The sequence below is a fragment of the Gracilinanus agilis genome, chromosome 1 (genome assembly GCF_016433145.1).
Source record: "Gracilinanus agilis isolate LMUSP501 chromosome 1, AgileGrace, whole genome shotgun sequence".
Classification (NCBI taxonomy): Eukaryota; Metazoa; Chordata; class Mammalia; order Didelphimorphia; family Didelphidae; genus Gracilinanus; species Gracilinanus agilis.
This window is the reverse complement of record NC_058130.1, coordinates 476,435,401-476,461,801: the sequence shown is the minus strand read 5'-3', so window position 1 is coordinate 476,461,801 and position 26,401 is coordinate 476,435,401. Positions and strand designations below refer to the sequence as shown.

The 26,401-nt window shown below is 37.1% G+C and overlaps 1 protein-coding gene across 1 annotated transcript; it reads right to left on the bottom strand.

The window, feature by feature from the left end:
* Positions 1-221: 221 nt before the first annotated feature.
* Positions 222-25,861, bottom strand: SERPINB10 (serpin family B member 10). The gene is made up of 8 exons (XM_044657914.1): positions 25,818-25,861; positions 18,667-18,843; positions 16,646-16,714; positions 16,022-16,159; positions 14,831-14,948; positions 6,905-7,047; positions 3,089-3,244; positions 222-786 (listed from the first exon to the last, which is right to left on the bottom strand). The coding sequence occupies exons 2-8, from the start codon at positions 18,832-18,834 to the stop codon at positions 382-384; spliced, it is 1,197 nt and encodes a 398-aa protein (XP_044513849.1). The 5' UTR covers positions 18,835-18,843; positions 25,818-25,861; the 3' UTR covers positions 222-381.
* Between the last annotated feature and the right edge of the window lie 540 nt (positions 25,862-26,401).

Sequence of the window (26,401 nt, the reverse complement as noted above, 5' to 3'; positions counted from 1 at the left end):
GAGTAGAGATAAATGATCCAGTAAATAGTCATCACAATGTCAGGTAGATGAATTAAGAATGTCTAAGCCACCCAAATGACACAACATAAAATGTTAAAAGAAAAAAAACAGTAGATAATGTAATTCACCATAACTTAAAGGAAGAAAGACTAGATTTACAAAAATCTAAATTCTACTTGCAGATGTTACTTGTGCTCCAAGTTAGCAGACTTTACAACATATGCCATTTCATAATTATTTATTTCATTAATTTTTATTAAGTAGGATACATAAAAAGAGAATTGTGTAGTCAAGTAATTTCTAGGTTAAATGAATATTTCCATCTTTTGAATCATTTCTGGAGTTAGAAGTTTATCCTGATATGTGAATGAGAGGCAGTATCTAGGGGGAGTAGACTTTTCCATAGAAAATAATACAATTAGTTTTTTTGTGCTTAATAAAAAATAGGAAAGGATGATCCACATTCAATGTTAAGGAAGGGAGATTCATTCGAACTGAAAAATCATCTGCAGTGCTTGCTGCTGCCTCAGTACCTTCCTCATTGACTTCTATAAAAGACTTATGGAAAACTTGTGATAAGAATAAATTTTTTCTTTCAGTCATTCCTGAAAAGTCAGCATGGCTTGTGCTGAAAGCATCACTCATGCCCATGCTGCTCAAGATTGATTTGAGATCATAGCTTTCCTCAAACTTGAATTTGGGGAGGTACAGTTGCACATCATACTTCTCCATCATATCTTCATGAGTCCATTCACTCAACTTCCCATAAGTGATTGTCTTTTCAAGCTAGAGTTATACAACAAAAAAAAAGAGGGTCATTAAAAATCTGGCAAAATGTCAGAGATATGGAAAAATGGGGACACTAATCTACTATTGATGGAAATGTGAATCAATCCAACCATCTTGGAGAACAATCTGGAATTCTGCTCAAAGAGTTATAAAACTGTATGTGTATTTTTGACCTAGCAATACCACTATTAATTTTATTACCTCAAATGATCAAGAAAAAGTAGAAAAGGAGGGGGCAGCTGGGTGGCTCAGTGGATTGAAAGCCAGGCCTAGAGATAGAAGGTCCTAAGTTCAAATCTGGCCTCAGATATTTCCCAGCTGTGTGACCTTGGGCAAGTAAGTCACTTAACCCCCTTTGCCTAGTCTTTACCATCTTCTACCTAGGAACCAATACACAATATTGATTCTAAGAGTGGAAGGTAATAAGTAAAAAAAAAGGAGAAAAGGAACTGTATGTCCTAAAATATATATATATATAGAAGCTCTTTTCTCTCTTTGTGGTGGTAAAGAACTGGAAATTTAAAGGATGTCTATCACTTGCCAGATGGCTAACCAAGTCGTGGCATATAATTGTGATATAATACTACTACATCAAAAATGACAGACAGATTAATTTAGGAACATCATGGAAAGATCTACATGAAATTATGAAGAATCAAACAAGCAGAACCAAGAGAACATTATATACAGAAACAAATATTTTTTAAAGAATAACTTGTGTATGCCCACCTCCAGGGAAAGAACTAATAAAGAGAAATAAATAAGACATAGTTTTATATGTACATATATCTTTTTGTCAATTGATGCCTTCTCTAATGGAGGAGAGGAGAAAAGGAGGGAGTTAACAGTATTTAAATGTAACAAACAAATAAAAATTAAATTTAAAAGAAAAAATCAAAAGGAAAAGAGAAAATATTTCTTCAGGGAAATAAAATTTCTTTAAAAAGAAAATTGACTAGGGGTTTCAGAGAAACCTGGAAAATTTGTATGAATTGATATAAAAAGAAAGAAGCAGAACCAGAACAATCTATATTATAACAACAACCATAAAAATTAACAACTTGAAAAACAAAAGACCTAGAATATCAAGGGAATTAATGAAAAAATATGAAGAAAAGTGACTTAGCATTACCAGATCTGAAACTATACTATAAAGTGGCAAACATTGAAACAATTTGCTACTGGATAAGAAGTAGAATGGAGGAATGATGAAATAGATCAGACAATGAACACTCAGTGGTAAATGACCAAAGTAACATAACATTTAACAAACCCAAAGATCCAAGCTTTTGAAAGAAAGCATTATCTGATAAAAACTTCTGAGAAACTGGAAAACAATATTGCAGAAATTAGGCATAGAACAGCACCTCATGCCATATATCAAGGTAAAGTCCCTTTAAAAAGCAGAGTTGGTCATATGGAAAAAGATAAACAAAAATTCAGAGGAGAAAAGAACTTATTAAAAGTAGAATTGGAAAAATTGAAAAGGAGGTAAAAAAATAACAGAAAAAATAATTCTCTAAAAATTAGAATTGGGCATGTAGAAGCTAATGACTCCATAAGACATCAAGAAAAGAGAAAATAAAGTTAAAAGAATAGAAAAAAATAGAAGAAATTTTGAAATAACTCATGAGAAAAACTACTGATTTAGAAAATAGATCTAGGAGAGATAATTTAAGAATTATTGGATTACCTCAAAACCATGATCACAAAAAAGTGCCTAGGCATCATATTTTAAGAAATTATCAAAGACAACTGCTCTGATATCCTAGTAGAACCAGATATCAAACTGAATTACAACATGATAATCATCAAAACAATCTACTACTGGCTAAGAAATGGAGGGATAGGCCAGTGGAATTAATTAGGTGCACAATAAATAGTAGTAATTAGCCACAGTAACTTAGTATTTGATAAATGCAAAGTTCCAAGGTTTTGGGACAGGAACTCTATATGACAAAAATTTCTGGGAAAACAGGAATGCACTTTGGCAGAATAGAAGTTTAAGTTTTAATTTAAGCCCTTACCTTATGTCTTAGAATCAAAACAAAATATTGGTTCCAAGGCAGAAAAATTTGTTCCAAGGACTAGGCAATTAAGAGTTAATTACTTGCCCAAGGAAACCCATCTGAGGCCAGATTTGAACCTGGGAGTGCTGTTTGCAATTCTCATACCATTCTTGAGATGCTTTTCAATACTGAAGGCTGGATTCCCTACCTGGTTAAATTAATGATCAGAGATGTCATAGCCCTTATACTACTTCTGCTTTATTGTATCATTGTAATACTTGACATTTTACCTCTTTCAGACCATTGATGTCATCTGGTAGCACTATGAACATGCTCACATCACCACTGCCATAATAAAGCTGAATGCCTTTGGCTTCTGGCTTTTCTATATGAAATATTTGAAGATTGCGTTTCATTGACATCATTTGCACCATCTTGGTTGTTGTCTGTTAAAAAGATATATACAAATAAAATTTTTACTTCTATTGAAAAGAGATGCTAAGATAAGCAAAATGGTTTTCCCAAATTCTTTAATTCTTCATCATTTTTGTTTCTCAGCAAATATGTAGCACTGTGCCACCTGCTGCACAGAAGTAAGCTAGACATAACTTTTTTCTTGGAGGTAATGCTCCAGAAGGAGACAATCATAGACAAGAAATGTGGAAATGCCATTCTCTGGTTGTCAGCCTTAACAAAGCATTGTAATATCGATTCCTGAAAACACTTACAAGAACAAGACTTCATAGTCCTGAACACAAACTGCATAAATTTTTATTGTTCTTTCATTTCTATTGTGTCCAATTTTTTGTGATCCCTTTTGAGGTATTCTTGGCAAAGATGTTGAAATGTTTTGTCATTTCCTTTTCTAGCTCATTTTACAGATGAAGAAACTGAAGCAAAAAGGATTAAGTGACTCACCCAGGGTCACATAGCTAATAAGTATCTGAAGTCAGAGGAACTCGGGAAGATGAAACTTCCCAACTCCAGACCCAGCACTCTATCCACTATGCCAACTAGTTTCCTAACAATTAACAAAATAAAATAATTTATATCTTGCAAAGACACTATAGTGTAGTAAAGTGGCAGTTGTCCTCAGAGCTATGGAAACCAACGTCCAAGTTCTACCTCTCATTAATACTGATTTGTGAACCAGAGCAAGACAGTGTTCAAGGATATCTCATTAAGACATATTCTAAGACTTAAGATACAAAGCAGATTCCAATCTTCATTGTTAGAAGATAATTTCCTCATCCAATGGTTCCCTTTATCAGTGAAATGATCAGTTCATTTTTATCTCCATTAGTGGAAATAGTTTTAATATTCATAAATAAGAATACTGCAGATCAAATAAGTGGGAGGTAGCTCCTAGATTTCTAGATAAGGAGGGAAAGTTTCAAAAAGACTGGTTATTCCCAGTACTCTGACTAATGGATTGTCAGGAATTGGAAGGCCCAGAAGAAGGGAGAGGGTGTTGCAGACAGTAATGGCATGAGGAGGAAAAGGCATAGGACCCAGACTTGGATAGAATCAGGAAAATGTATTCAAAATCTTTCCTCAGACACTTTATGTCTAGTCACTTGATCCTTCTGCCTCAGTTTCCTCTTTTTGTAAAATAAGGATAATAACGGCATTAATCTTACAAAGTTATTATGAGAAATAAATAAGATAACATATGTAAATCACTTTGCAAACAATGCCCCATATAAAAGATGGCTATTATGAAAGTTTGCATAAACTGAAAAAAAGGACTTGAAATAATTTTTTTTATTTCAAAGAAATTTTGAATTATTTAATAATGTTTATTTCAAGCTAAGAATATCAATTCTGGAGTCAAAATTCTTGCATTTACAAAAGTGAATGAATCTTTATTTCTGCAAGAGTGTTTGACATTTTACAATTATCTGTTTATTTGTGGCAAAATTACTTTTAAAGAAATTTACAAATTTTGGTGAAATTTAGTACACTAAAAATAACAGAAAAAATTAAAATAGTGGAGTAATATATAATGTATTTTCTTCTTTCTTCCCCCTCAAATTCTACATATTTCTTCAAGTTTTACCCTTTGGACCAACCAGAACAAATCTAACCTGTCTTCAACATAATTGTCTAAATACTAAGATTTATCATGTCTTTTCCTTCTCAGGTTAATTAAATTTCCCCACTTCCATCTTGAGACCCTTCACTCTCTTGTTGCTGCATTCTAGATGGTTCCTAATTTAACAACGTTCCTCTTAAAATGTAGAACCACAAACAAGACAAAATCCTACAGATGGGATTTGACCACAGAGTATGCTAGGATGGTTGCCTTCTTAGGCCTGGATACTATTCCTCTTGTTGCAACCTAAGGTGATATCAGGTTTTTCATTGTAATGAAAAACTGTTACTCATGGTAAGTTTGGAGTCTATCAAAAACTATTCTCTAGCCACAGCAGAGTTTGATCTAACAATGGAACTTTAGCAAGACATTGCTGATAGAAAGAAGGTTTGGTTTCAGAATGTCCTTAATAAGTTATCCCTCTTCACTGGGAGGAACTTCATCTAAAAAATGAGGAAAATGGCCTCAACGATCCCTTAAAAGGCAGACTCATTAGATTGTAAACTAATCCAGGTCAGGGACTCTTTTCTTCTCTTTTTGCCTCCCCAGCAGTTAGCATGGTGCCTAGCTTGTAAGAAATGCTTGATAAATGTTTACCGATAGATTGATTTATTGGTGGCTCAGTAGAGAGCACATTGGTCTTGGAGTTAATAAGACCTGAGTTCAAAAATCCAGCCTCAGACATCCAGTATGTGACCTTGGGCAAGTCACTTAACCATTGTCTATCTCAGTTTCGTCAGTGATATGACAGCAATGCTAACAGAACCTACTCCTTCTTATTCTCCTGAGGCTCAAATGAGATATTTGTCAAGTGTTTAGTACCATGCTTGGCATGTAATAAATTTTTAATAAAAGCCTACTTTTTACTTTTTCTTTTTTTTAACCTTCTTCCTTCTTTCCTATCTACTTGCTCTAAATACTATGAAACCATACTATTCACCTCCATGGACCTATTTCTTCATTTGCAAAATGAAGGGATTGGAATAGATATAGTTGTAGCTCTTCCTTAATTCCTTGAATCTAAAGGAAGTAAATATATATATATATGTTTATTTATGTAAATATTTCATTTTAAAAATACATTATTTATATGTAATATTTATATTATAAAATGGAATTAATAAATGTATATAATTATATTTTTACTTTTAAAATAAGATGTATATATTCATATGGGACCACTAGGCGGTAGCAGTGGATAGGATGCTGAGTTTGGAGTCAGAAAGACTCATCTTCTTGAGTTCAAATATACCCTCAGACTCTTAATAGCTGTATGACCCTGGGCAAGTCATTTAACCTTGTTTCTCTCAATTTCCTCATCTATAAAATGAGCTAGAGAAGGAAAAACTATTCTAGTATCTTTGCCCAGAAAACCCAAAAGGGACCATGCACTTGGACACGACCAAACAATCAACAACAATATATACATATACAAGTAGGTATATGTGTTTGTGTGGTTTATATGTATACATGTGTAAATGTGTTTTTATATATACATAGTCATTTATCAATATACTTGTATAAATACTCTCAGTGTGTGACTTTCCTCACCTCCAGCTCTATACCAGGCTTCTAGCAGCACTTGTCTTCTCTCAAAGGGATCTGGGAACTTATGCATTTGGGAATTCCCAGTTCTCAACTTCCTCAATCTCTTTTCCTTACATACTATACCATGGATAGGCCAAGTGTTTCCAAAATACTTGAGTGGGAGATGATTCTGGAGACTGATCTAGCTTTGTCCTTGGACTGCCAAGGCTGAAATTGGTCTGGCGGAAGAGTCCTGATCAGGATTGTGGCATAAAGCCTGTAGTTCGCAGGATCATTGGACACTGGCTTTATAAATATTCATAAACATAAATATATATATATATATACCCATATATAATTCCATGACTCCAGTAAGTGAGTAACATAGGTAGAAAGGGTGGAAAAGGTTTCAACATAGAATCACATGTATCTTGCCCTATTAGGATTTTTATTGGTCATTAACACCCAAAACTGAGACACTCACCTGGTTTACTCTGAAAGGTTTTTCTACTGTGTCTTTAGGGTTGAACTGCTCTTGCCATTTTCCTTTGAAGTAGATGGCACTCACTAGAACCAATCTGGTCATGGAATCAACAGAATCATCTGGTAGAAGCTTCACAATTTTGCCTTGAAAGAGCAAGAGATTCAATGTTTAACAGCAATATATTCATAGGTCTATCTGCATTTAAAGCAATCAAGACCTTCTTTTTTTCTTGCTAGGATTATTCTGCCTCTTTGCTTTTTAGTTCTTAAGAAATTCTGGAGAAAAGAGATTTAAAAAAAAATTTTTTTTTTAAACCCTTACCTTCCATCTTGGAGTCAATACTGTGTATTGGCTCCAAGGCAGAAGAGTGGTAAAGGTAGGCAATGAGGGTCAAGTGACTTGCCCAGGGTCACACAGCAGTATCTGAGGTCAGATTTGAACCTAGGACCTCCCTTTTCTAGGCCTGGCTCTCAATCCACTGAGCTACCCAGCTGCCCCCATGAGAAAAGAGATTCTTGATGAAAGGCATGGGTTCGGATCTGGACTCTCGTCAGAAACAATAACATGTTTTTGTTTTCTGTTCAGGACAAAGTAAAAAGTTCCTAAGCCCAGAGGAAAGCTTATAGGTGATTTAGTTAGTCTAAAAAGGTATGGTTTCCTATTTTTACTTTTGGTATTTTGCTTTTGAATTCCTTTAAGAAGAACCAAGCAAACATAAAACCTAACACTACACTAGTTTCATACTTAAGCAGCCACCCTAATCTAAAGGGGTAGGTGGAAAGGAAAAGGTGAAGAAAGGAGGGTAATGAACTCTGATTCCTAGCGTGTGGGGAGAGGGGGGGGGTGGGAACTAGAAGGTCCTTGGAGCTCAGCCAGCCAGGACTGATTTTGTTGGGGTTGTTGATATGTGGCTTCCTCATGGCTCTATGAGCCAGATAAGAGGTGATCATGCCATGAGCAACCTGGAAAGTTCTTGAGTGTTCCAGGAACTTTAATACAACTTGTCATGGATGGATGACTCAATTTCCCAAAGAAGATGCTCTTCTCACCCCCTAGGAGCTCCTGTCAGGAAGTGAGTTTCCATGGGCAATTTCTGGTGAGTTGGCTTAGGGAAAGAAGTGATAGTTTACAGAACCCAAATGCACATAAAATCACATGAAGATTCTTAAAGGCAACAGAAAATGAGAGAATTCTTTGTGTTCTGAAACACAGTGGGGAGAGAAGTCTCCCTCTCTTCTAAAAGAACTATGAATAATGTACTAATTAGGAAAGAAGACAACAAGTTAGTAGGAAAGATTTTTCTTATTTAATACAAACCCTTTGTAATAAAATGTTAGCTGGAGTATAAGGTCCTTGAGGGCAGAAAGTCTTGATTTCATAGTTGTATATCTGATAAAGAGGCAGCAGCTTGGCCTAAAAGAATCATAGGGACTGAGTTCAAACTCTGCCATAACCACACTTATCTGACCTTGGCCAAGGTCATATTTCCTCCCTGGGTTTCCTCATCGGTAAAATGAGTGAATTCAATGACTAGAGAATTTCTAAAGCCCCTTCCAATCCTGATCTTATGATCTCTTTATAATGGAAATGAAGGAGCTGAGGCCTAGATTGTGAAATGACATTTAAAAAAAAAATAACCTTTAGCTTCTGTTTTAAAATCAATACCATGTATTGATTCCAAGGCGGTATAGTAAAGGTTAAGGCAATGGAAGTTAAGTGACTCGCCCAGGGTCACATAACTAATAAATGTCAGAGGCCAGACATGAACTTGAGGCTTGGCACTTTGTCCACTGTGTCACTTAGCTGCCTCCACTTCAGCTCTCCGTCCTAACAAATCAGGATGATATATTCTTCCCCCATAACAACTCTCTGAGGTAGTACATATTCCCAGTTCACAGCTGAGTAAATTAAGGCCAGGTGACTTATCTATGATCACAAAGTTATTAAACATTACGGGTAAGAGTTAAAACCCAGATCCTGACTCGGTCTATTTGTCTGCTTTTGTTCTTGTTTTCCAATTAAGTTAATTTTGTAGCATAGTATCTTTAGTCTTTGATGAGTTGTTTGTTGGTAAGGGCCAGCTGGCTGTCAGTTGAAGCTGAGCTGGTTTGAGCTTATGCACAATGTAATTGCTTTTTGACCTAGACAGAGTGAACTGTCTTGGAGACAGATTTAGAAAGAAATCTTTTTTAATAGGGTTGAAAAGGTTCAAATGAAAGGTAAAGAGATTAGAGGATAAGGTCCCTAATGCTAAAAGGGGTTTCTATCTTAACCCATTCCCCACTCAAGGCTTCTCACAAATTCCACTTCAGCCTGGATCCCAAGCCTATGCTCTCTCCTTAAAATTATCTTAAAGCCCAATTTCTAAATAAACCTATTTCTAAAAGTATTATCCTTATATAATTTAAAATTGTTTGTCTCCGTGTAGTTGTTCAACTCTGGGCCTTGCAGATTTCTCTGCTTGATAGGCTTCTTGGCCTGTTAGGCCTCAAACCCTGTCTCCACTCTACAGCCACACACGGCGTAACACAGACCTTCTTTCTTCTCAACTGTTGGTATTCCTTCTCAAGTTCTTCCCAAATCTCCTCTCTAAACTGTCAAACTGGGTTCAAGGAATTCCCAAGCTGAGGCTTTCCAACCTCCTCTCTGAGGAGGAAACCACCCAACAGTGAATCAAAAGGCACTTAGGCTCAACAGAATTCCCAATTCCTCAGGTCTCTGAATTCCTACTAAGAACTTGCTCAAGATTCTACCTAGGCCTCCAAGTCAGTCAGGCAGGATTTTCCTCTTGTCACTAATTTACCAACCCCCCAAACTAAATCTCAAATCTTAATTTTAACCCTAATCGTACTATGCTACCTCATGCTTCTCAATCTAGTGTTTTTACTACTACCATTTTCTCTTTCCCTTTCCCCCATCCTCCTTTTCTCCCTTCCCCCCCCCTCTTTTTTATTTTTCTTCTCCTTTCCACACTCTGCTCAATTAGTCCTTCTTACTATTATATCTTGCCTCATTATATCCCTTATAATCTAAAACCTGATCCCTTTAATTTTACTAAGATCCCTTATTCGTAATAATGAGTGGAATACTTCCACTGCCTGGGTAAGTCACTGTTGATGAAAGGAGAAATGCTAGAATATCAGGAATTCTCTTTGTTTTTTGATAAATTGGTGTCTGCAAGCTTTTGTTCAGTTGTTTTCAGTTGTGCCACCTCTTCATGACCCCAAATGGGGTTTTCTTGGCAAAGATAATGAAATGGTTTTCCATTTATTTCTCTGATTCATTTGACAGATGAGGAAAGTGAGGCAAACAGGGTGAAGTGACCTGCAAAGGGTTACACTTGAGGAAATTGAGGCAAACAGGGTAAAGAGACTTGCCAAGGGTCACACAGTCAGTAAATGTCTGAAGTCAAGTTTGAACGCACAAAGATGGGTCTTCCTGACTCCAGGCTCTATATTCTATCCTCAGGGCCACTTAGATGCCCTGGTGTCACGTTTGTAATGTCACGAATGTAAGCTACACCATGCTATATATATAAATTCAAGTCAAGTCAACTAATGTTCATAGAATGCTTATTATATGCCAGACTGTACTAAGCTACCATATTCATTCATTCATAGAATCAGGACTAAGTATTGGTTCTAAGGCAGAAGAACAGTAAGGGGTAGGCAATGGGAGTTAAGTGACTTGTCCAGGGTCACACAGCTAGGATGTGTCTGAGGCAAGATTTGAACCCAGGACCTCTTGTCTCCAGGCTGGGATCTCTATCAATTGAGCCACTTGACTGCCCTGACTAAGGCTGGTCATTTTTATCTTCATAACATCTCTAATATATGCCACCTTCATTTCTCTAACACTACTACCATCTCAGTACAGACCATCATTGCCTTCTACCAGGGCTATTGCACTAGTGTATCGATTGGTCTGGCTATCACAAGTCTCTTCCCACTCCAGTTCAGCCTCTGAGACACAGCTGTCAAAATGATCAACCTTAAGCATAAATTTTACCATTTCACCTCCTTGCTCAATAAATTCTGGTCTTTCCACATCATGTCCAAGATTTAATATAGAATCCATTTCTTTTTGTCATCCAGAGCTTTTAAAAACCTAGCCATCTCGACTTAAGAGAAAGAACATTATCCACATCCAGAGAAAGAACTGTGGGAGCAGAAACACTGAAGAAAAACATATGATCGGTCACATGGTTCAATAGGGATATGATTGGGGATGTAAATTCTAAATGATCCCTCTATTGCAAATATGAATAATATGGAAATAGGTTTTGAACCATGATCTATGCAAAACCCAGTGGAATTGCTAGTTGGCTCTGGGAGGGGGGAGGGAAGGAACATGAATCATGTAACCATGGAAAAATATTCTAAATTAATTAATTAAATTCTTTAAAAATTAAGAAAAGAAAAGAAAAGGAAGAAAAAACCTAGCTCTCTCCCAACATTCCTAGGCTTCTTCCACCTCCTGTTTCCCCCACCTCCCATTGACATGGCACTCATCTCCTTATCACACCTGGAACAAGACACTCCATCTCTCCCTCCCCATCTCTCCCTATTGGGGTTCCCTCAATCTTTTCAAGTACCATATGAAATCTCACCTTTTATAGGAAGCCTTTCCAAATCCCGCTTTTTTTTTTTTAACTTTACCTTCTGTCTTAGAATCAATACTAAGTAGTGGTTCCAAGGCAGTAGTGCAGTTGGCAATTGGGGTAAGTGACTTGCCCAGGGTCATATAGCAGGAAGAGTCTGAGGCAATATTTGAACCCAGATTGGCCCAACTCCAGGCCTAGCGCTCTATCCACTGTGCCACCCAGTTGCCCCCAAATCTCTCTTAATTTTAATGCTTTCCTTCTGTTGATTATCCCTTTTTATCTTGTCTATAGGTTATTTGTGCATAGATATTTACATACTGTCTTGAACATTAAACTCTGAGCTCCTTAAAGCTAGGACTACCTTTTACCTTTCTTGGTATTATTGACTTATAATGTTGTAATGTGGAATTATTATAAATCTATTTCATATCTGGCCTCAGTCACTTACTAAAAAGATATGCCAACTAATTGTCCTGAAGTAAGGGCACTTAACACAGTGCCAGGAATATCGTTTTTGCTATTGTTCAATCATGTCTGATTAATGTGACCTCTTGGACTTTTACCCAATGGGCTTTTATTGCCAAACATACTAGAGTAGTTTGTTGTTTCTTTCTCCATTCATCCTGATTATACAGATGAGGAACTGAGGCAAATGGGAGTAAGTGATTCTCCCAGGGAGATTCACACAGCTAGCAAGTGTCCAAGGCCAGATTGGAACCCAGATCTCCCTAGCTCCAGTCCTGGTGCTCTATAACCTGCATCACCCAGCTGCTCTACTTGAATCTAGGAGGTACTTAACAAATATTATTAACTAAGTTAGTAAATATTAAAATATTAATTAAAATATTAAAACATTTGTTAACATGCCACCTGTCTCCTACTAGATTGTAAATTCATTACAATGATGTTGATTTTTATTTGCCTTTAAGGTACTTAGTATGGCAGCTAGGTGTGACAGTGGAGAGAGTGCCAGGCTTGACATCAGGAAGACTCTTTTTCCTGAGTTCAAATCTAGCCTCAGGCACTTAAGCTATGTGACAAGTCACTGAACCCTGTTTTCCTCAATTTCCTCATTTGTAAAACAAGTTGGAGAAAGCAATGTCCAACCACTCCAGTATCTCTGCCAAGAAAACTCCAAGTGAGGTCATGAAGAGTCATGCAAGACTGAAACAACTGAACAAAGACAGCACAGTACCCAGCACCATGCACATAGCACCACACTTAAGAAATGTATGTGTTTACAAGTGAATTGAAACTGGGTAAGGCATGTTTATCTGTGTCCTATGTTTTCGTCATGCTCTATTTTAGGAGAGTGCTTAAAAATTAAGTACAGTCCATCTTTTCCACTAGTCCCAGCAGATCTAGACTGAGTGGAAGAAAGAATATAGAGAGCTGCTTCACTGAGGCTGTGAAGGACCCAGTTCCCTGGCTATATAAAGACTCCCTGCTTTATTTGGTATGGTTTGTGACTAACACACAGGAAAAGACACAAGCATGGCTTATTCTTACTTCTGTGGTGATCCTGCCAACTGACCTCTCTTAAAGCACCTACGAGGCTGGCTATGGCTTATTTCCTTCCTCCTTCTAGCAGCTTCAAGAAGTTGTTGAGCCCAACCTAGAAAAACCCCCTGGAATCGGAAGTGCCTCACATTTCAAACAAAATAGCAGCAGCTGGGAGTAAGCACAGAAGAAATAACCACAGTCCTAATAGTTACATATACAGTTGTCCTTTGGTGTGCATTTCTGATAAGAGAATCCTCAGTAAGATGGTACATGAGCATAGAATTAGCTTTTTCAAAATTCCTGGAGGACTCTTGCTAACAGAATTAACATGGAAAATTCCCAGACTGGCAAGTAACTCAGGTGATTTTCAAGGGCAACAGTTCTTCCCAAACCTCCTCTTGGTGAGAAAGATATACGTTACCTCCAGAGGCTGAGACAAAAACCAGATCTGAGTCATACCCACTCACTCTCCTAACTCAGGAGATCCCTTGGCATCATTATTGTTTTGAGATGAGGCTTTATTCACTAGCTCAGAGATAAGGGATCTCTCTATGCAGTTGGTGAGGGATACCAAACCCTTCAAGGAGAAGCATTCTAAACCCAGCACATCAAACCAGAACTTACTGTGATATGAAACAAAGGCTCCAACTTGAATGGTCATTAATAGTTATTCTTGCTATATTTCTTTGTGCCCTTTAAGGGAAACCACAAATTGAAAATATAGATATAAAAGGATCCTGCCTAAAAAAAAAAAAAAAGACTACTTCTTATCTTTACTCTCCAATTTCATTTTGTCTTTCCCCTTTTCTTTAGTGTTTCTCTGAAATAAATTGAGTTTAATATAGCTGCTGCAGGGTGGGGGAAAGACAGTTTAATGAAGTTGCTCTCTAGTCTGTTGCCAATGGAGCAAGGAATGTTATTGTTTGTTGTTCACTCATTTTCAGTTGCCTCTGATTCCCTGTGACCCCATTTGAGGTTTTCCTGGCAAAGATAATAGAATAGTTTGCCATTTCTTTTTCCAGATCATTTTGCAGATGAGGAACTGAGGCAGAGTTAAGTGACTTGCCTAGGGTTACACAAGTAGTGTGTGAGTTCAGATTTGAAATTAGAAAGATGAACCTTTCAGATTTCAGGTCCAACACTGTGTCACCTAACTGCCCTGGAGTAAGGATGGCTTGGTTCAAATCTGCTTCTGGAAATTGCCACCAGAGGTCACCAGGAGCAAATTATTTAACTGTTTGGAGCCTTAGACAACTATCCTGGCATCAAGTAACAATACTTATTCATTCATAATTTACAGATGAGCTATGTTTATGATCTGATTTTAATAAAAGAAATGTAGGTTAAAGACTTTTCCAAGTAGTGGCAGTTAATTTAAATTACAGTTTATAATGGATTAAAGCTACACATTTTAATTTTACAATCTACACACAAGCTGTTTGAGAAAGGTTATGAACTTTTATCATGTCTCTCTGGGGCTAATTAAGTAAACTACCATGAAACTACTTAAGGAAATGCAGGAACCTACCAATAAGACATACTTCATATTCAATGAGCTTCCATTTTTCTGGGTGAATGTTTTTTATGTATATCACAGTATCCGCATTTTAGGAGAGACTATTTTCCTGAGTCGCCATGGCCTGAACATGTATTGCTTGGTGGCTAGCTCTCTGGTTATGACCCTGTTTGACCTTAGCTAGCCTGGGCCTTGGATAATAAACCTGCATTAACATAACACCCAATTTTTCATTTTATTTCAAAAAATAGATAAATAACCATTCAGCAAAAGGTAGGAGCATCATTATTGTCTTTAAACTTACCCTTGGTCTGGTTTTCAACCCAGGTATTGATTTCTGTCCTGATTTGGTCTGGAGTTTCCAAAAAATTAACAAATTGTGGCTCTGCACCAAAGAATTTTTTCATGTTTTCTACATATTCCTGGAAAATACAGGTGAAGCTAGCTTTTAGCATCTGAAATCATCTATTCATTCAGCAAACATTTATTATTTTTACTAACCTGCTCATGTCAGGCTATACCTTACATTCAGGCTATTAAAAATGAGATAAATGAATAACTTTGAAATATCTTCTACCTTCTATTCCTTGACCTTAATAGGTTCAGTTCTCTCTTTCAGGTCTAGGAAGTCTCAACCTGCTAAGGGTCCATCCTCAATGTGGAAGGATTACAATCCACCTGCTGTTTCGATCCTCTATTCCACTGGCATTTTCTGTATTTTTTGGGAAAATGCCCATGTATAGATTTGAAAGGGGAAAATGTAGCACTTTTCTGGGATGACTCCAATGCAAGAAAACAAGGTTGCAGATTTTGCTTGGGTCCTATAGTTACCATAGAAACCCAAAAGAGATCTGTGGTTCTCTGGAATTTCCTTCAAACAGTAGCCCCAATAAGCACCCAAGAGCTTCTTAGAAGAGTTTTTATCATGCATCCCCAGGATAGGGACAGCACTTCCAGGGTATTACCATAGAGGGCAGGGGAGAAGGCAACATGCTTTTATGAAGCTTCTACTCTGTGTTAGGCACTGTACAAATTTTATCTCAGTTGACCCTCAAGAGAACTCTGGGAGTTAGGTGCTACTATTATCCCCATTTTACAGCTGAGAAAATGAAGGAAGACACAGATAAATTAACTTGACCACTGTCACAGAGGTAGCTCATGTCTTAGGGTCAAATTTGCATTCAAGTCTTCTTGCCTCTAAGCCAATCCACAATCTATCCACAACACATCCTTGTTGCCATTAAGGGCTATCGCCATCTAATAACTCTCTATATAGCATGAGAGAGTAGAAGAAAGATAGGAGAAATCCACTGAAACAAAACATTGGCCCTCACTGTGAGTCCCTGAGGGACCTCACCTCCACCTGGAACTCATCTCACAGGCAGCATCATTGGGAGCCCAATCTTAATGCCAACTGCTTGCTGCTGACTCCTGTTTCACTTCAATTCAATAAGAGAAGTCCCTATGATGGTGAGTGATGGACGGGCATACTTACACAATGAAAAGGGTAGGTTTTTTCTCCATATAGCCTGTTGGCAGTCTTCAGCTCGTAGGAATTGCTGGGCTTGTTGATTTCTGATATGAGTGCCTGGAAGTCAGACTGTAAGCCTTCTGCCTTGCTTGGGCCAAGTTCCTTCAAAAGACGAGAAGTGTGTGAAAACTCTTAAAAAAAATAATCAGAACACTGGATTATTATACCCATTCTCGAGGCCTAATATCCTTTCCAAATTGTGTTTTCTGGTGTGCTGTCCATATTATCAAGAAGAGAAGATTGCTGGAAATATTTGAACTGGAAGATCAAGAACTTTTTTCGCACCTTCAGCTAGCATAGTGCAGAATTGTAGAAGTAATGGCTGGTTATTTGCAAGAGTCCTGAAGTATAGATTTCCAAAGGCAGGGGATGATAAGTTTAAAGGCAGAAGAAGTTCATGAAGAGGAGGGGAAGGGGGAAGATAAAAGGCCAAGAAACAAGAATGAGAAAACCAGACTTTTAAAGAACCCGAAACAAATATTTCTGCAAGGTTATAGGGGTTTGGGGGGGGTCTATTTTGCATGCCTACTTAGGGCATGAAACCTATGTAATGCTGGTGATTATTCTAATAAGGAGAATAAGAAATACCATTTTTCTTCTTTTTTCATAGCGAAAACTAGTTATTTCAGCTCCAATGTCTTTGGTAAGTTGAAGCACCTGTAATTAAAATGGCAAAAATAAGTTTTCAAATAATAATTATTTTTAAAATCTTTTAAAAGAAATATAATACACCTAATTCATACAAGAACCTGCAATTAATTAGCTAAAATGACTAATGAATCATTCAAATAGTGTATTAGGTAGATAGTATGAGCTCTCAGTCAAGAATTCTGATAGTCATAAACATCTAAAAAGTATATTTATTTTTATGGGCAGCTAGGAGGTACATTGGATGCATCACCAGGCCTAGAGTCAGGAAGACCCGAGTTCAATCTAATCTCAGAAACTTTCTAGCTGTATGACCCAGGAGAAGTCACTTAATTTGATTTGCCTGTTTCTTCATCTGTAAAATGAATTGGAGAAGAAAATGGCAAACCACTCCAGTAGCCTTGCCAAGAAAACCCTTAAATGGGGTCACAAAGAGTCAGAGGCAACTGAAAATGATTGAACAACAGCAATGTATTTATTTATATTTAAGAAGTGTTTAATTGGATTTATTGTTTTCCTGATTTCCATCTTTTCTTTTTTCTTTTCTTTTAATCCTTACCTTTTGACTTAGAATCAATACTAAGTATTGATTCTAAGTCAGAAGAGCACTATGAGACAGGCATTTGTGATGAAATGACTTGCCCTGGACTCACACAGCTAGGAAGTGTCTGAGACCACATGTGAACTCAGGACCTCCGGCCTCCAGACCTGGCTCTCCAGTCACTGAGTGATCATTTCTAGTACTTCATTTCAGGCAGGAATGAGATGATAACTACATTTTCAATGACCTCTTTAGTTAGCGACCCCGTTCATTTATTGCTAGAGTTAAGTAGTCTTATAGATGAAGTTATTTTATTCTTCATCATTCACTTTCATTCATGGCTAAGCCTTGGTTGTATGTCTACACGTCCAAAGCAAATGTTTCTAGAGAGAGCAATTTTTTTCTTTTTTGTTCTCACGATTGTCTCATTTCTGCATCTCCATGTGGCTTAGTTGATAGTGCCTTAGTCCCTTCTGTCCCTATCTTGGTGTTTCCTTTGTAAGTCAGCAGGAAGGATGTGGATGAGATGAGGGTCCTAGCTAGATCTCAAGAAAGTGAGCTAACAGGAAATAATACAAAAGGGTCCAATGTCCACTCTGACAACAAAGTCAGTTTAATCCCCCAAACGTCCTGGGCCAAGGCTAACATAAAGAAGAGACAAGGATGGGCATCCACAAAACCTAAAGGTTAAAGAATATCTTTTAGATGGAAAGGAGGCTTGATCAGATGTCTTATTCTAGACGGGAAAACATAATGTGTAAACTGAGACTTTTAGAATGTACAACTAAAAATTTTGAGTAAACATCAGTATTATTTTCTGCTGCTTCCTTATATCAAGTGGGCCAGAATCACAGCCCTGTCTAAACCCATTACTCAGGTTATTATTTTGACTTCATTGACTGGTGACTAACCATCTTTCCTTAGTGTTTTTATTTATTGAAAATGGATTAGTGATTCATTAATTCAGTATACAGATAAAGCTTGAATATTAGATAAGAAGAACCTTAGTGTTATCCCTGTGAATGACTCTAGGATAAGGATGCTAATGTAGTAAGGAATTAGATTTCCAATACCATTGTTCACTTTGTTCATAGCTAGTATTGGGGTAACTAAAGAAGTTTTCACAAATCTATCTTTTGTTGCATGTGGATGGTGTGACTTTGAATGAGTCACTTAACTTCAATTAGTCATTAATTAATTAGCAATAATCTATCTTTTCCCTATGACATGTTATGGACATTTTTTGTCAGTTATGTTTTCAAGAATTTAATTCAACAGTGCACAGCACTATTTATGGCCCTAAGGATATAAAGACAAAACAAAACAGTCTTTGCTTTCAAGAAACTTATATTTTGTGGGAATTTAATTGCACTACATCCTTGATTTCTTTTTTAAGCCATCAATGAATGTTACAACTTACTTGTTCCATTTGGGTTGCAGTGATGCCTTTTGCACCAAAAAGGGCCATGGCTAAGCCAGTAGAGATACTGTGAGGGGAAAAGATGATGTTTTCATTTTCAGATGACTCAGCTAGCTTTTTGAGAAACTCAACAGCAAATTGATTGTTTGAGATTGCTAGAGATTCCATTGGGAAAACCTGAGAAAAATAAAATGTGAAAAAGATAGTCTTTAAAATATTCCTTTTCATATATTTAGCCAATTTTCCCTTTGTAGAAGCACTTCTCATTTATTCCATGTCACAACCACAATTCTGATTCCTGGGGAAAATATATAGTTATGCCAGGAGAAGGAATGGTTTGTTGCCTAGAAAATATGGCTCTAGTTCCTTTAACATGGTAACCATCATATCTTATCTTTTAACCTCTAGTTGGAGAAAAAGTTAAGGGAAAGTGGCAGGTGATGGACATGGAAATGGAGGAAGACATGCTCCAGGAGAGCAATGAGGAGACCCTAGAAGGTGTCAGTGTGAAACCAGCAGGGAATCAGGAGTTGTGGAGATGGCAGACTAGAGGACCATTGGAGAAAGAAACTGGGATTTTGATGCCTTGGACAAATTGCCAGTCATCCCATTCTCATGAAAGAACGTTTTGTTTTGTTTTGTTTTCCTCTCACAACTACTAGATATGCTTTTCAATCAATGATAAAAATATTTATTAGCTGAAACTTGATGTTCATAGAACTAGAATGGCCTATATAGAAATCGTCCAGGCCAATGGACTCATTTAGAGATTAAGAATACATAGCTCAGACATATTAAATTACACAGTTATTTAATTGTACATCCAAATCTAGAACCAAGGTCTTAACTTTCACTCCATCCCAATTCCAATTTTATTTCACTAGCCTCCTTGCTTGCTATATTATTCTCTAATACTCTGTATGAAAAATTGATGATATAATCTCTGAACCTCAAATCTTTCTTTTTTCTTAAGCTACCAGTGTTCATATTTCTAATCTGTTCATTTTCTTTCCTTCCCTTAGGCGTTGACTTATGATTTCTCCTCACCCTAAAATAACTAACGTCTCCCTCTCTCTGTCTTCATTTTATACTTCCTTTAAGGCCCAATTCAAATGTTCTTTTTTGATACTTTCCATGCATTATCGAGTTGAAAGTGGTCTTCCCACTTCTGAGTTCTTATAGCACTCTAATGTCAGTGTTATTAGTCTGACCCATTATATGTTGTTTTCCTACCATGTCTTGTCTCTCTAACTGAAAAATTATTGAGGGCAGGAACCATTTCTTCCACTCTGCATCTAGTGTTATTACCTTGCAGTAGCAAAGTACTCAGTACATTTGTGTTTATAATTTGGAGATATAGATGTTGCCTCTTTCTTGACTTCAGTTGAATTATAGCACATATTAGTAAAAAAACCTCATACGAAAAATAGGAAGGCAAATATCGATTGATCAAACAATACACATTTATTAAGCACCTACTGTATGAAAGGTACTGGGCTAAGTTCTGAGGACACAGAAGTAAAGGCAATCATTGCCTTCAAAGAATATAAAATCTTAATATTGTCCTCACTCAAGTTTAGGGGAAGAACAGCTCACGTTTACACAACAGTTTTTGTTCAAAGATGATTGTGCAAAAAGCTCCATAGCAATTCCCCCCTCACTTTACATTTACAGACCATGAAGTAGATTGTAAAAGTAGGGTTAGCATCATTTTTTTAAATATGTAAAGTGAGTATCAGAGAGAATAATTGACTTGCCCAAGTCACAGAACCAGCAAGTGGCTGAACTCATTCCTACTCTGGGGTTCTTTCTATTTTACTGCTCTCACTCTTTAGAATGATGAGAAAAATATACTATATACTAAATATTATATAATAACTATATGCATAAACATATACATACTATATATAAAATATATATAACTAAATATATATACATATATATGAATATATATAAAGTAACTATAGATTTTGGATTTTCATTTTGTCTTCCTAATATCATCATATTAAACTTCTAACTACTGCACCCTACAGCCCTGGTATTTATACAAATCAGATGTCTAGTAAAGAAATCTATTAGCAAATAGATATTTTTATCAAAGACTTGTTGCCTTGGATTCAAGGAAACTTGTATTCAAAGGAGGCTAAAACAGTTAGTTATTTGATAATTTCAGTGGAAAAAATGCAAATTCACAGACATGACAACTGTAAAACATCTCTATACAGTGGTGTTAAACTCAGATAGAAACAAATATATTCACTTAAAAAAAACAGAAATTTAACACTATGTTTTATTTTATTTTTATTTATTTTGTTAAACATTTCCCAATTATATTTTGTCTTATTCTGCCTACCCTTAGAGTTTTGCGGGTATATATATTCAGACTATAGGCTGAGGGTTTGAAATCTCTGCCCTATAGTTGAGTGTTTGGATGTCCATTAAATGAGCTACATTATGCTAGTCCATCATCCTTTTCTCCCAGCTTTCCCTGCCCCCAGGGTACCAAGCAAATATATATCCCTGGACGATGGGCTGGAAGAGGGCTTCTTTGCAAACTTTATATTAGGACTCAGAGTATATATCATGTTACCAGTCACTTGACTGAATTTGAGTCCTCTATAATTAAATGATATAACATTCTAGCCCTTTGCTGACACAGTTCCTTCCACTATTAAATTTCTTTCTGAAATGAATGAGTATAAAAGGGCCAAACTCCTGCGCGACTGAATTTAGAATGAGTAACACAGCTCTCAGTAGGCAAGTTGCATTCTGGTTGTGGTTTTCTCCTATTCAAGAAATTCATGAATTTCCTGGCTAATATTTTTCTAACCTAATCACCTCTCTCTTAACACAAAGCTATTGCCACACAGCTGATGTGTGTGTGGGGGGGGGGGGGGGGAATTCAGTCTCTCTATGAGATTTGCTTCTTAGCTATCACAGAAGTCACATACTCTTCTTTACCTTGCTTGGAGATCATATCCAATCAGCATATGCCACCAGGTTTATGGTTCATTTATCAGACCAACTTGCCTATGAGTCATAAATTCTAGTCTCTTGCATTAGACCCCGAGCTTCTTTGAAAAGATCTTGATTTTGTGGCCAAGACACACACTCAGGGCAGAAAAGTAATCTTAGCAGGATCTCAGTATCCTTATCAGGATCCACTGGAATTTTATCCACTCGATTTTTCTAGAGTTTTCAACTTGTTCTTAAACTATTCAAAGAAAAAGAATTCCCTGCAGTGCAATAGTTGAGCTTTTTTATGAAGGTAAGTATGAGTTTATCTTCATTTTTCTTACCATAACTATCATCCTAATCACTAATTAATGTCAACATGCAGGGAGATTGGGTTTTGGAGCCCTTGAAGCTTCTAACACATATCAGTTGTATCATCGTTTGCATTTCACATCATCTCTTAGTGTCCCAAGCATCTCTATAACAAAATAAGTTAGGTGAGTTGCTGATATAAATCAATGGATGGAGTTTCTAAAGGAAGTTGAAGGAGAAAGGAAGGGAATAAGCATTTATTAGCACTTACTATGTATCAGGTGCTGTGCTATTTTACAAATATTATGTCACTTGATTCTTATAATAATTGTTGGGGGAGGATGATAGATGATATTATTATTCTCATTTTTTTTTACATTTGAGAAAATTGAGGCAGCCAGGAAGAGGTTAAATGACTATCTTAAGGTCACATAACTAGACATTTTAAATTAATTAATTAAGAATATTTTTCCATGCTTCCATGATTCATGTTCTTTCCATTCCCTCCACCTACCCCCCTCCCGTAGCTGACATGCAATTCCACTGAGTAAGGTCACATAACTAGTTAGAGATCGAATTTGGATTTCAACTCATGTGTTCCTGCTTCCAGGCTCAGTACTTTATCCACTGTGCCATGTAGTTGCCCAACTGCCACTAAAAGCTGTCTACAGGGATGTAATCACAGATCTGGAAAGCTCTTCACTCCTCAACAATTTTTTTAAAAGTCATTTACTTAGGTATTGAGTGATAATACATGTATAACCCAGTGGAATTGCTTGTCAGCTCCTGGAAGGGGGAGGGAAGAGGGGAGGGAGAGAACATGAATCATGTAACATAGAAAAATACTTAAAAATAAATGAATAATTTTAAAAATTTCTGAAAAAAGTAGAAACAAATAAAAAAACACTTACTGATTTACTTAGTATCTAGTATTACACAAAACAAATTCACAAAAGATGCAGTTCTTGATTTCTAGGAATTTGCATTCCCAACTTTTACATTGATAGGATAACAATCTAAAATAAGTAAACCATTTGGGGGAAAAAAAAGACTCTTCTTAGGAAAAGGGACTTCAATAAACAAAAGTTCTTCAGCAAAGCATTTCCCATCATTTCAGACAAGGATCCTTTGAAATAGAGGCTTCTTATTGTTCTTACTGTTTTCGGGGCCCTTTATAGTGACAGCATGTTCTAAAATATAATAACTTGTTGAAGGTGAAGGCTGGCAAAACCTATGAGTTGATCCATGGATCCAAGTCAGAGCAGAAAAACTTTGTTAAAAGGAGTTAGGGTCACTCAAGGAGCAATTGTCAATAATTTCCTTGTCCAGCCTGCCCTTTGATCCAGCCATACCACTTTTGGGTGTATACCCCAAAGAGATAATAAGGAAAAAGACCTGAACAAAATTATTTATAGCCGCGCTCTTTGTGGTGACAAAAAATTGGAAAATGAGGGGATCACCTTTGATTGGGCATGGCTAGACAAATTGTGGTTTCTGTTGGTGATGGAATACTATTTTGCTAAAAGGAATAATGAACTAGAGGAATTCCATGTGAATTGGAATGACCTCCAGGAATTGATGCAGGGTGAAAAGAGCAGAACCAGGAGGATATTTTACACAGAGATGGATATTCTATGGCACAATCGAACGTAATTGATTACTCTACTAGCAGCAATGCAATGATCCAAGACAATTCTGAGGGATTTATTAGAAAGAACACTGTCCACACCCAGAGGAAGAACTGTGGGAGTAGAAACACAGAAGAAAAACAACTGCTTGATCACATGGTTCGATGGGGATATAATTAGGGATGTTGACTCTTAAACAATCACCCTAGAGCAAATATCAATAATATGGAAATGGGTCTTGATCAATGACACATGGAGGGATGTGGTAGGAGGGGAGGGAAAGAACATGATTCATGTAACCATGGGAAAATATTCAAAATTAATTAATTAAAAAATAATTTCCTAGTCCAGGAAGAATAAAGTAGGGAGTAGGAAGGGGGAAGAGAAGCAAAAGTATGTTTTTCAGTTCCTTTTTTCGTTTCCTCCCTTTTCGTAAACGTGTACTAGAACAGAGATGATGATTTAGGGTCAGAAATCTTGGTCAAATGCCATAGAGGAATGTTTGGAACCAATAGGATGAGCTAAGTGATGTAATTATAGACTCCTTTCCTCCATAAAGTGTTCACAAAAAAGTGGAGAAAAGAAAGAATACCTTCTTAGGCTTTGTCATTGTTCTGGATAATTCCCCAAAAGTTCCTTCTATGCACTCAAGTCCAACTCAAAATAATTTTAAAAAATGATAAAGGAATAAAATATTTAATTATGGACTAAATAGGTCATTAGGGGAAAAAGGAATTAAATTTAGTGGGAATCAACACAGGACACCTTAGGTTCAGGCTGCAAACAGAAATAAATTCTTTACTAACACAATTTTGTATGTTTGATTAATTAAATGGTTAACTGACTAAACAGAAGAGTCACTTCAATTAATTTTTTTTTTTTGGCAGAAAAGCCTAGAAGAACAAATCAGAAAATGATGAGTTGATTCATGGCCATGGATTAAAACTGATATTCCTGGAATCCTATGAAAGCTCTTGGGATTGGTGGGAGGTGACATGTTCAGTCAAGAACTATATCCCTAGATAATGGATTAGTGCTGATATTCCCCACATTATCCTATCAACTCTGTGATTCATAAAATAGAAATTCAAAGGGAATTCACAGAATGAAACCACAGGGCCTAACTGGGGAGCACCCTCCTTATTAAATTACCCCAAGAATTCAAGGTGCACATATCACCTTTCCTTCACTGACAAGTTTGGAGAGATTTTCTTTTTGTCTGAATTAGCCAGAAAAGTAGCATCATGTAATAATGCTTAGAGGGCTGGCCTTAACTCAGGAAGACCTGAATTAATCACCCTCTATTCCCCCACCCACCACTTCCCTCATATACTAGGTGACTTTGGACATGTCAGAATTTTTCTATATCATTTATTTTTAAAACCCTTACCTTCCGTCTTAGAATCAATATAGGGATTAAGTGACTTGGCCAGGGTCATGTAGCTAGGAAATGTTTGAGTCCCATTTGGACCTAGGACCTCCTGTCTTTAGGCCTGGCTCTCAATTCACTGTGCTGCCCCACAAGTCAGGACTTTAAGTTGCAAAAATGTGCTCCTCTACATAGGTAGAGGAAACCCTGAGTTTTAAATCCAGCCTCGGATATTTACTAGCTGTGGGACTCTGGGCAAGTCACTTCACTTCTGCATCTCTCAGTTTCTTCTAGAGTAAAATAGAGATGATACAACGAAAGAGATGCTAAAAGCACACATTTCCAAGGGTGTTTTGAGGAGCCCCTGAGATCATATATGTAAAGCACTTTGCACACCTAAAAGGGTTGTAAAAATGCTAGCTCTGATTATTATTTTCCTTTCCTTACCAGCAGCTGACTGTAATCACAAGACTGGTCCATTCCATTTGAGCCCCAAGCAAACTAACAAAAATAATCCTGATAATTGCCCGAGCTCCCTCTTTTACTTTGCCTGTGGCCGGGAAGCAAAAGCAGAAGACCACCCGAAAGCCCCTACCCAAATGTCAAATCATGAAACTTTTAGAAAAGAAAACTTCCCTCCCTCCCTCCCTGCTTTCTCCAATGCAACCTTCATTTCTTCTGCCTCCACAAAATCCATCTGACCTCACCGAGGATGCAAAAAGGTCCCAATAGCTAAGGTAGTCGTTTCCAGGATGTCCATAAAGACTTTGACTGCAAAGAGACCCCGTCCCAGAAAGAAGTTTTTCCATTGATAATTTGCTGCAGTTGGAAGGTCTAATAAGAAAGAAAACGTCAAGTTTAAAACATTTAGGAAATATCAACGTTACCTTGGTTTGGTTGGAAGGAGCAGAATTGGCAATATCGGGCTTTAGAAAAACACTGTGGAGGGAGCGTTAGGTAACTTGCAACTGCCAAAAAGCAGCAGCTTGGACCTCCTCTTTCTCCTTGACTACGCCCCCTTCATTCATTCTTGTACACTCCCATCCCTCTTTTCAGACTCGTCCTAGAGAGAAAGAAAGATAAACAGCCACCGGGAGGTAGGTGGAGACCCGAGGGTTTCGCCTGATGTAGGAATGAACAAGGTTTTCCATTTCACAGTGCTTGTGCAGACCTGATTTTACGGCTGATCAGAGCCACTGATTTCCTGGCCGAATGGAGTCCTTCATTGGCCAAAGGAGGCTATTTGTCATCCTTTACTTTCTGAGCAGGCTTGTAAAAGTGCTGTTAGGGAGGACCTTCAAGTCGCTGCTAGATTTAGGCATCTCTGCAGCACATGGGAGTGGCAGTGGAAAATGATCTCTGTGAATAGAGACCGCAGCAGAGTGATGTCCTTTTTTTTTTCCTTTTTTTTTTTTTTTTTAAACTGCTTTCAGACACCAAAAATAAATTCGTCTGTTTCAAATTGTGGCTA

Bases quoted from the DNA above. Each gene is read 5' to 3' on its own strand.
- SERPINB10 (XM_044657914.1), bottom strand. From the start codon at position 18,834: ATGGAATCTCTAGCAATCTCAAACAATCAATTTGCTGTTGAGTTTCTC. The intron at 7,048-14,830 runs GTAAGTTTAAAG...TGCTCTTTCAAG, and splicing joins GGTTGAAAACCAGACCAAGG to GCAAAATTGTGAAGCTTCTA. The intron at 787-3,088 runs GTAAAATGTCAA...GTATAACTCTAG, and splicing joins ACATCAATGGTCTGAAAGAG to CTTGAAAAGACAATCACTTA.